The sequence below is a fragment of the Lissotriton vulgaris genome, chromosome 8, assembly GCF_964263255.1.
Source record: "Lissotriton vulgaris chromosome 8, aLisVul1.2, whole genome shotgun sequence".
Lineage (NCBI taxonomy): Eukaryota > Metazoa > Chordata > Amphibia > Caudata > Salamandridae > Lissotriton > Lissotriton vulgaris.
The window spans coordinates 1,281,307,604-1,281,319,639 of NC_141696.1; the positions used below are offsets into that span (position 1 = coordinate 1,281,307,604).

Here is a 12,036-nt window from a genome sequence, read left to right on the forward strand (position 1 = left end):
ATGTGGAATCCTAACATTGTAATTACAAGACTTATGGGTCCACCCTTTGAACCATTGGACATTTGTCCTTTAAAGTTTGTTTCATGGAAGGTTGCCTTACTCATTTCAATACCTTCATTGAGGAGAATTGGTGAGATACTAGCATTAAACTTAAAAGAACCCTTCTTTCAGCTCCGTAAAGCTACGGTAGTTCTACGCACCCATCCCAGATTCCTTCCCAAGGCAGTTTCTGCTTTCCATCTTTAAAAAATCAGTTGAGTTAGCTGTGTTCGCAGAACGAGCTCTTTACACACTTGATGTCAGAAGAGCGTTATTGTACCACATTGAAAGGAAAAAAGATTTTCGTACAACAAAGCATCTGTTAGTTTCATTTGCTCCCCCTCACAAAGAGCAGGCCTATCTCTAAAACTGGCATTTCCAGATGGCTTGTTAAATGCATTCAAACCTGCTATGCAAAAGCTAAAATAACTATCTATACCCCCTAGAGCGCATTCCACTAGCAAAATAGTGGCTGCTCTGTCCTTTTTAGGTAACATACCTCTAGCTGACATCTGTAAGGCAGCAACATGGTCTACAACACACACATTTACTAAACACTATTGTGCAGATGTGTTAGCACACCAACAAGCCAATGGAGAGCAAGCAGTGCTTAAGACACTTTTTCAGACAACTGCAACATCTACTGGTTAGCGTCCGCTTTAGGAGTATTCTGCTACATAGTCTATGGCAAACATGTGTATCTACAGCACACATGCCTCGAACGGATTGTTACTTACCCAGTAAGTATCTGTTCTTGGCATGTAGAGCTGTAGATTCACATGTGCCCTCCCACCTGCCCGGACACCTGTAGTTATTACAGTTCTCATTATTTACATGACTTAGGCATGGACATATCTTTACTACACTCACTCCATTCTCGCCCTCTCGGGGGAAAACAGTCTAACAATAGAGTCAATGCCCATGCAAACTATCACCGAAAGGAGGAGTCGATGGGAGAATATTTATTCGATCAATCACTTGATCATTACAAGAAAAGAATACAGTTTAAAATAATAAAAACTTCTCATAAAACAGCATTTTAAAAATACTAGTTAAAAAGCATTTGATCACAAGACCCTTTAGCAGGAAACCTAATTATGAACAAATCAGATAAGTCATAATTCATCTGTCAGTGTGTTTCTTATGTGGGCATAGTCAGATTCAGAAAACAGTTACAATACATCAGCGTGAATACAGACTTATATAAGCAATATCGAGATCATAATCTACTCCCCAGAGCAGATTTGATTATCTTGGATGTCCTACAGTTCTCCATGCCAAGAACAGATGCTTACTGGGTAACTAACATAATCCTTTTAGAATTACTGCTGCTTGACCACAGCTATGAAGAGTACTGTCCAACCATATCAGTCAGCCCTAAATTACTTTTTTAATTCTTTTTATTCATGATGTACATAAAGAAACTCACTCTCTGAGATAAGACATTTCCCTCTGTACAAAACTGCTTTGAACCATCTAGAAGCAGACTGTATTTATACCAAACATACACGAGTCCCTAGATTAAGTTATCCCTAGATATCCATGGACTAGACATCCAACTTGGCAGACCCCTTTAGTCCAGTTTTTAGGATTTTGGAGAGTGTGTTGTTTTGATTTCATTGGCCCTTCAGAGGATGTTCTAAAATGCTTGAATGAACATTTATTGGCAATAGGAATGTCCACTTAAAATGGTGGCTATTTTTATGTACTGTATGTATTCATTGCTTCTGCACTTTTATGGTCATTTGACTGAAATAAAGTATTTTGATGATGATACCTTACTTTGATTAGAGCTTGCAGTCTTACACTGATCTCTGGACTGGGTGCTTAAAACCTCAGAGCTGTTTAAACCTCATAAAAAGAGGCCATCAATTGTGTATTGGACAGTTTCTTGCCTAAACGTATTTTGTAATGTACAACTGATCCCAACTAGGATTCCAGAAGCTCTGGTGTTCTTGATGACATTAAGAACCAACAGTAACAGATTTTAACAAATCCTCAAGGACATGCATAGCAGCGCACAATAACACAATTGTAGTGTATTAGAAAAATGAAAGTTTCATTTGCATAGTGGTACCTTGTGGCTAATGGGAGATATATTTATTATTCAATACAGGTTGACCTTAAAACTACAAATAGCTCAAACGTAGAAATCCTACACCTACTAATATTCCTTGGTGTTATAGCTGGATTTAAATTGTAAATGACAATACAATGAAAAATAATTTATTGAGTGTTTAGTAATTGACAAAATCGCCTTAGAAATTGCAGCAAACTCTTATAGCATTGTGTATATATGTTGCTTTTGATCCTTTAACCCAGAGAATAAAGGCTAAAAATAGTGCACACTTTTCCAGCCTGGTCTTAATCTGTGCAACACATACCAGCACTTTACACTTCTTGACCCTGCTTGTCTTGACTAAACTTCACACAGTCCTGATCAATCCACCCAGTTTATAGCTCGATCCTCACTTGTATGCTCCCACACCCCTCAGTAACTTTCTGGAGCACATTGCTTATGTTTCCTGGTCAGTGGAATTACCTAGAACAAGCGCTTGTTTCATGCCAAGGAGAGGCCCAATTTTCCTTCTTTATCATATTTTGCTTTAAGTACATGAATGGGTTGCAGCTCCAGTGCTTTGGTTGCATTTGTCATTGCCTTTGACTGTATGGCCATAAAAACTGATCAGCTATGTTGTATCTTGGAAACGTTTGGGTAAATTCACAGTTTTTCAATATCGGTCTGAAGTTCTCTGCTCCACTTCCAAAGTTGCCCTCCCAGAAAGTGCTTTTACCTCTTCACTGACCAACAGTCTCGTCAAGCATGTGCTTGTATCTTATGTAGAAGTTTCCATTTTTTAGAGCTTCCTGACAAATGCATTTCTCTTGCCAGAACTTATGAGCTACAAGTTTGCCATATGGTAGGCTGGTCTACTTATTTAGGCAACATTTACTGTTTTTTACCCAAAGATTTTCAATATGTTTGCTTTCGAACATGCAACATAAGAAGTGTAAAACACAGTGGTGTATGCATCTCACTGAAGCCATAGCTAAAGTCCCTAAGGCCAAGGGCCTTCCTCCACTGACTGCCTTATACAAAGTTGGTACTCTAGCAGTCGGAAGCTTTTCTGTAATTGGTGTACCTTGCAAGAAACAAATTGTCTTAAATCTGGCATGCCTGATGTATCGCAGTTTGTTCTTTCCCTTGCAGTGGACAGCCTCAGTATAAGCATTACCTGTCCCCGTCAAGCCTGGTCTGACTTCACTACTATATGGGGTCATTGTTTCCCGGCTGACTTATCAAGCTTGTAAAGACTTCTTTCACCACTGAGTTCAGTAAAACATGTAAAACATGTTGGGTATCTCCAAGTGTTCCTCACTCTCTTCCAGCATTTTTAGGGCCACCAAGTCTTACTTCAGTCATATGCTGATGGGCTGCAGGTATACATCAAATTCTTCCTTCATTCGACTGCCATGAAGATTAAGGGGTTTTAACAGGATTGATGACTGTACAACCCTAGATGACCGCAATTTGTTTTGCACTTTAGCTACTCTAAAACGGATATCTGTAATGAAAGTCCTTGAATCACCCAACCTTTTTGGCCTTGACTTTCAGCATGTTGATAAAGTAAACGACCCTAGGATTTATTTTCTGGATACTGACACCTTCCTTGCTACACAGGTGAACTGATTAAACAATAAGTTCTACTATTTGAAGAGGTTGAAACCCATTCTCACTCTGCTTTTACCTACAAATCCCTCCCTTGTGGAGACTGCTGTAAATGCTGAGCTGGTTTGATCCAGTTTCCTGTCCTTTCCAAATTACTGTTTCAATAATTACAAAGAGCACAGAATGCTGTTTCCCATGGTGCAATTTGGTTTTGACTCTAGAGACCATATCCTACTGGAAAGGCTGCTTTTTGTATTGTCTCTCTGTAGCAGAGTGAGCCTGAACCGAGGATTCATGTTTGGCTTTTAAGTGTTTACATATGTTAGCCTCAGCTTGTTTGATCTCTAAAACGTATACCTATTCTCCTGCTTGTGATTTATCGAGCAAGGATAGAGCCATCTTGAAGGTGCCTAAAATGTATCTTTTCGCATGCGATGTCTGCTCCTTTTTGGCTCAGGCCTCAATAATTTGGAAATCTTTACCCTGTCTATCCTATCCTTGGACTGTCTTCAAGAAGAAACTGAAGTTTGGCCTGTTTGGCAATGCTAGAACACCATTATTTAGAGAACCAGCTCTTTGCTGTCAGTCATATTACACGCTTAAAAAGATAATGTTTAATAGCTGCCTTTCACTGTCGGCTTCTTTAGTAGGCTATAGAATATTTCCCTTTACCCCTTTTGATCTCTTATGTGGGACTTGAACTTAATGCTGGGGTCCCTTATTGGGGGCGGGGGAATTAGTGAGTTTCAGGCACTGCTGTCTGTATCCTGTTGCTGATGGAGGAGGTGGCGTCACTAGCTCACATGACATTTTTATTTATCTCCGTGCTTTAGCAAATTAAAATGCCTTAAAAGAGTTTCTCAGCTTTTTCTCTATTGCCTCACCCTTTCAAGCTAGAGGAGTGATTCTACAGATTAGAGATGCTGTCTGCTCTAAGGTGGAGATATTGAACTACAGTACCTACTAACTTTTTGTTTGCTTGTCCAGTGTGGAGGAAGGACACTGTCCAAAAGCAAACCATTTTCAGATGGACGGTGCTGTGCATTGTACTAGCAAAACACACAAGGTGATGGACGGAATGTTGCACATTGGCAAAACATTCACCTCCAGTCACAGATCTGGGTTTAATCCATCGTTATTTTGCTCACCACGCCACCCCAGTTCCGACATGGCCATATGCAAATCAGTCTTGACCCTGTGCCTCATGGGAACAGTCCAGCCCGAACTGACAAGCCAATTCTTCCCTGGACCGGAATCAAGCATCCTAGGACTGGTTTCTGGCTATCAGCAGTCATCAGCCAGGATAGCTTGACTCCAGTGGCATAGTGAGCACGGGACCCACGTCTGGGCATACCCTTCCCACTTAGGGCGAACAGCCAAACACACCAGGTGATGGACGGAATGTTGCACATTGGCAAAACAGTTGTCAGCACTAGTCCAGACTCCTTCAGAGAGGGAGTGGGAGCACCACTGAGAGCGGTGCCAGTGTTGGGAGATCTCTCTAGCTGTTACAAGTATTTTTTGTCTTTTGTTTTGGTTCGAGTCTGAAGAGCGTTTGGTAGAGCAATTTCTTAACAATTGGTAGACACATTTGTGGTCCTTAGAAGCTCTGGCATGGTGGTTGCTTTGGTAATCTGTGAGAGGGCATCCACTTGATGAAAACATTACTCATCTTCGGTAATTTCATTTCTCAAAGGATACTTAATGTTCGAGGCATGCCAAGAACAGATGCATACTGGTAAGTAGCATTTTCCTTTTCAGTCTCCTCACATTCCTCCTACTCTTATGATATGGTTGAACTTCTTTGGTAATATGTTTTAGCTTGAGGATCTTACTGTTTTGGCCTACCCTGTCTTGAATAGAGGATAATGTGATCACAGTGGACAGTGCTTTTACTGATCTACAAGTCATTGTCTGGTAGCTTCACCAACATTGTCTGCAGTAAAAGCCACTTGGGAGCTGTCAGGTGTCAGTAAGGGTTACTGCTGAAAAATTCCAATATCCAGTCTTATGTCTTGGGAGCTTCCTAAGACTAGGAACTATTTTAATATCACTTATCATTCAAAAAGAACATTATCTAAGGTAAGTAACTTATCTAGAAAGTCACAAAATGCTAATGTTGCTGTTTTTTTTAAAGTCGTCACTTGTGCTGTGTGTAGAATAATTAGCTGAAGACATGCCTGTTTTAAATCCCATTAGACTGCTAATGGTGTAACCACACGTGAGGAAGAAGAAATCAATGAACTTCAGGAAGATGACCGAGACATGTTTTGTGATCAGTTGGCCAGTGTAGGCATGTTGGGGAGAATTGCTTCAGATCACTGCATACCTCTTCTTATCAGGTAACTAAACGAGATCTCTCCTCTGCCTTTTTAATTTGTTATTGTAATATTGTATATGTAATTTATATATATATATATATATATATATATATATATATATATATATATATATATATATATATAATGTGTTGATACCTGAAGCCTGTGAATGTGTGTTCTGTTCCATATATAACATACATCAGCTGACTAAGTGCACAAAAGCCTCTCTACCCACTATAGTGGGAAAAAAATTGTCTTATCCCTCTAAGGCAGCGTCATTGAGTTAGAGTAGATAAAATTTGCGAAGTTTGTGCAGATTTCAAAACCAGCACCCAACAATCTGGGGTTGTTTTTGTGGAAGATGTTAAGATAATGGATATTGTAAATCTCCCTTATAGATGTAGGCAAGATTGTAGTACGTTCTTGATAATTCCGATTGCAGATCTAATAGGATTTCAAAATGCAGGATAGATGTTCACAGCTTCTCCTTTGAAAGCTCTTGTCAGAGGTGTAATGATAGTTACATTTTCTGCAGCCACCATACATTTGAAACCGGAATTTTCAAAAATTTTAATTAACGAAAAGACTCCATAATATATGTATTTGTTTGATGCATGCTTGTTTCAGTAGTTTTATGTATTTTGTTCTACCTTGGCTTCTAATAGTGGAGGCCACTGAAATCAAAAAGTTAAGAACTGCTGGTAAAGCCCCAGTAACACCTGTGAGGTGGCAGACTTATGCAGTACCTCTACTGAATATTCTTAGCAGGATTGTAGGTATCTGCTAATTTGAAGGTGCTATATGTTATTAATCGTGACTAAAAACACCCGATGAAAGACAGGCAATGCCATTGTGTTCTGACGTGTATTGCTGCGCTCCAGTTCAAAACCGTTCTTCGGGTTCTCCTCGTTGCGTAATCCACTGTACCCTCGATAGTATTGTTTCGTACGCATTTCCCTGTTCTCTGCATATTGATTCGGTCAACAAATTTTCCATCTTCGATCAAGAAAACCTTGTGGCCGGCCATTGGGCCTTGCCGCATCGGGCCAGCCTTCTGCCGATGGAATGGACTCCATTCCAATTCTGTCCTAGGTGCCACGCCAAGTACCCTCTCAACGACCTACATCATGTTTGTAACTTGTGCCTCTCTCCGGAGCACAAAGAGGATGACTGCGATGCTTGTAAATCGTTTCAATCCAAGAAGGCTCTACGCGATCGTCCGGCTCGATGACGAGAAATGCAACGTCAAAGAATTCAGCGCATTATGGATATCTTCGGGGAAGAATCAGAGCAAGAAATAGAAGTGTGTGCCGCAGAAGAAGAGGCCTTCTCCATTTCAGAGTCTGAACGTGGGCTTGAGATTGACCTGGAGTCTGAAGATGTACCTCCAGGACAAGGTGCCATGAGTACCGAAGAGACATTCCCCACTAAAACCTCTTCCAAAACGCATAAGGCTTCAGCACCACCTCTGCCTTCTGGCTAAGGTTGGCACCGAGACAATGTTTCCGACATCAACTATCTAGAGCTTCTAGCAGTATTTCTAGTGCTAAAAGCTTTTCAATTTAATAATAATAATAATAATAATAATAAACGCCTTTTACATAGCGCCTGGTTACACTAGGTACAGTGTGTCCCCGCGCTTTAAAACTGATCACCAGCACTGAACCCCAAAGACAAGAAGACTACTAGGAAGAGAGCAGAAGAAAATCAGGATTTGGGAAAGAGGTGGGTTTACAAGCTACGCCACAGGCAGAGTTGTCCTAGCCCCCACAGACAACATGACAGCGATGTACTATGTACAAAAACATGGAGAGATACACTCTCCAACTGCCTCGCCTGTCTCAGACAATTTGGAAATGGGCAATCAAATTGCCGTCCTTCTCAGCAGACGGAGGCAGCAAATACATGAGTGTGAGCTTCATCCCCAAGTTCTCCTTCCATACTTTCAATAATGGGATACCCGCAAATTGATCCGTTCGCCGCAGTAGACCGCGCTCAATGCCCAAATGTTGTTTTTTAGTTTTTATTTAGGGATTTTGGCAAATACAAAGCTGCGACAGGCTGCCCCGGAGAGGGCGATATTAAAGCATCATAGAAAAGACAAGGCATCAATCGTAAACAAGTAATTTTACAACCAGCGATGCACAGCTTTGGTAATTCGGCCATACATTTAAAATCCTGTTGTTGCCCATATTTCCTGCTAGCTGGTGCATCATCTCAGAGAGCAGCCGTTGCCGTTCAGCAAAAAGAAAGAAGAGAAAAAGATTGGGTAGACAAGGAGGCTCGAGAGGGGGAAGCGCAGGTATAGAGTGGTACTGGGGAGGGAAGGAAAAAAGGAAGGGGGGAGTAGAAGTGTCTCTCTGGTAGAGTACGGGTGGGTGACAGTATTCCGACCTATGGATCATGCAGCATCATGGCCATTCACACCACAGTCACCGGGGGTTCTGCAGGTTCAGCAGAGTGGAGTTGCAGGAAACTTTGCAGAGGTTGCCAGATGTTGTGAGGGTGTGGCTGTGTTGGCATAAGTTCTAATTGTCAGAATTCTGGGTTATGGCAGAAAGCAGCGTCCCTAAGCCAGTCATCCCTACACAGTTTATGCTTTCGGCCCCATCATATAGCCACTCGCCTCTTGGCCAACAGCAGCATCATGGCAGCCAGTCTCCTGATATCTGCAGGGAGATTCTTGACATCACCTAGCAGAGCAAGAAGTGGGGAGGGCTCCAACCTGTACTCCAGCATTTCGCTCAGTGCCTCAAACGCAGGTTCAATAATTAGCTACGGCCAAACATTCACAGGCCAGGTGCATGAAGGAGGCCGTGAGTATTCCACACCGCACACACCTCGCATCCGCACTCAGTCCCGCTTTGCGCAGCCACACAGGAGTCCTATATAACTGATGCAGGAATTTAAAATTAGTCAGCCTGCAGTCTGATTGGGTGACATGTCTTTTGATTGTGCGCAACAGTAGGCCCAGACCCCTTCCCCAAACGGAGTACCCAGGCATGCCTCCCATTCGCGCTTAGCGGGGGGCACGCAGACTGGAGACTCATGCTATATGCCAGAGTATATACGTGAGATTAGTTTGTGTGGCGAAGGATTAGTTAAGAACGCTTCCAGCACTTGAAATGTTGGGGGCGCAATCGGGAACAAGGGAAATTGGGCTTGAAGCGCAGCCCGCAATTGGAAGTAGGTCATCCTCTCAAGGAGTTCAGTATGGTCCTTTCCTAATGCAGCATCTAGGTCAATAAACACGCTTTCCGGGAAAGCATGTACAAGTGTATGTATCTGGAGCTTGTCAAACGCTGGCAGACCCCTGCCTCAGTCGTGAATGCAGCGCTGGGTGCCTAGTGAGCGGGACCGACGGTGCAAACATGGAATCCAAACGTGCTCTGTGGCAGAGCTCCTGCCATGCCCAAACCATACATCCCACTGTCAATTCCAGGCCGCTGACGGCGTTATGTGGAACAGCCCCATGTGTAGTGGAACCGGGTCTGCTTGGTCGCTCTTAGGAGCAGTATGTGGCATGAAAAGGGTCGGGTAGATCCAGTGGAAACCAAATCGGGCCTGCGCGCAACTATGATACTATGTCATGTCGGGTGCCCCCAAGTCCCCCTGCTCAAACAGGAGCGTGAGGACTTCCCAGGTTACCCGAAGTTACCCACCCGCCTATGCGAGGGAGATCAGGTTTGAACGCAGCCTCCTCTTGAATTCGGAGGTGAGGGGGAGTGGGAGATTCACAAAGACCTGAAAACCACCATCTTGGCAATGGCGATCCGGCCAGCCAAGGATAGATAGAGCGCTCTCCAGCGGGGCAGTCTGCTTCCCAGCCACTCCATGAGCTTACCATAGTTGCATCTCCACAGTTCCTCATGGTCCCTGCTAATCCAGAAACCGAGGTATTTCACTGGAGAGGTCGCCCATTTAAGAGGGAATTCAGACTGAAATATGACTGTGGTGGTAGTGAGTGGGAAAATTACTGACTTCCCCCAGTTGACGCTGACGCAAGACAGTCCTCCGAATCTGGTGATATCCTGTTAAAGGGGGTCAAGATTGGTCTCCGGGTGATTAACATAAAGAACCACATCATCCGCATACATGGAATCCAAAATAACGCTATGCATGAAGTCGAGCCCCCTCAGGGCATGATGCTACTGCAGTCTGGCCGCCAAAGACTCCATTTGCTATAGGGAAGAGGAGGGGTGATAGCAGGCACCTCTGCCTCGTACCTCAGGCTACCGCAATCTGGGGAGATATCGCACCATTGACCCACAACCTAGTAGCTGGAGACGTGTATAGTAGTGCGATCTTTGGAGAAAAGCAGGGTTCACGCCGATACGGGTCAGTAGCGAGAACAGATAAGGCCACTCTAGCGTATCAAACGCCTTAGTCGCATCCAGAAATATGGCAGCAGCAGGGAGGGAGGGATCCACCTTCTGCATTACTGCAAAGAGAGTGCAGAGGTTGTAGCTAATAACTTAGCCAGGATCTTATTATCCACATTGATCATAGATAGTGGCCTGTAAGAGTCACAGAGGAGCGGATCCCACAATGCCCTTTGGATGAACTGGTAAGGGATATTTGCCTACGCTTTTCCGCTTCTCCCACTTCTTCCGTTTCTGGTTCGAAAACTCAGGCAAGCATCACTCACTGATTTTGGTAGCTCCCACACGGACCCATGAACCATGGTACACAACCCTATTATAGCTGTCAGTAGTTCCACATCAAAAGCTGCATCTCCCCTCCAGTCTTCTCACTCAGAACCATGTAGAAATCAAGCATCCAAATCCCAAGGAGCTTTCTTAAAGATTTGGCTCTTGATGTCATAGAGTTTGGGTATTTAAATTTGTCACCAGACTGTATGAATATTCTGAGAGAAGCAAGAAAACCTACGACCAGAGCTTGCTATGCAGCAAAGTGGAAACAATGTGTTGTCTACTGTAAGAACAACAAAATTAATCCTCTGGATGCTTCTGTTCAGAATATTATCTGTTACCTTCTGCACTTAAAGCAATGTGGGCTAGCTTACACATCTATTCGATTGCACCTTGCAGCAGTAGCTGCATATTTGCAGAGCAGACAGCATTTATCTTTGTTCAAAGTCCCTGTAATTAAAGCTTTATGGAAGGCTTAAAGAGGGTAATTCCACCCAGAATACCTCCAGTATGGAATCTCAATATTGTACTTTCAATGTTGTAAACAAATCTAGGCCCCTAGTGTAATTTTCCTGATTCATGCCCTTATATAGGTATACTTTATCATATCCTTATATAGGATTAGAAATCCCTACCCTATTTGGCCTAAGCCATAAAGCCCAAATACGGCATGGCTACTTCCACTACGTTCCGAGAATTTAACAACGATTTCTTGGAAAAACCCGCCTTCAGCTGCTAGGAACTTCCCCCTGCTTGAATATTAAGTTCTCCAAGAACTCCTGGCGTTTTCCAAGAATTTAGCCTTTGAGTGACGATATTAAGTCCAAACATGCGTCAAACTCGGCACCGTCAAAGTATAAATATGCCACGGTTTGCCCAGTCACGGACTCAGTGGTTTGGGGCAGATCGACGATCTACTTGCCCGACGCCCTGCAGCAGCAAGTGCCTAAGGAAGCCGACCCTCCAGCTGACGCACTGAGAAAAGACGTTGTCTTTTCTCTTGCCGAGAAATCCAGCGCCAGTGTTTCCGGCTTACCCTTGCGGGTATCTGGGAAATCCAATTCTGAGAGAGAGATACAAGACCTCCTTCATTCTAAAACCAAGGTACAGAGCTGATTAGACCTCTTAGAGAATTCTTGGAATAGATTCCTGGCAGAGAACTACTAAACTTAGGCTACTCTTCACTTACTTCTTCCTTCGTACTAGACTTAGGTTAGTTACACCGGGGTAGGCGTATTTTAGAAGCACCAGTTGAGTACTTTTAGTCATTATTTATTACTGTATGTATTTTATGCACTTTTATGGCTTAGAAACCTTATCATGCTTTTACAGTACTACTTTACAATACTGTTCG

General features: G+C 43.1%; 1 protein-coding gene across 1 annotated transcript in view; it reads left to right on the forward strand.

Annotated features, from left to right (window-relative positions):
• The window catches only part of XPO4 (exportin 4), a 451,711-nt gene that overhangs the window by 286,486 nt on the left and 153,189 nt on the right, over window positions 1–12,036 (forward strand). Inside the window, exon 11 of the mRNA XM_086935208.1 lies at window positions 5,909–6,051. Coding sequence (XP_086791334.1) covers window positions 5,909–6,051 — 143 coding nt within the window. The remainder of the gene's footprint in view (window positions 1–5,908; window positions 6,052–12,036) is intronic.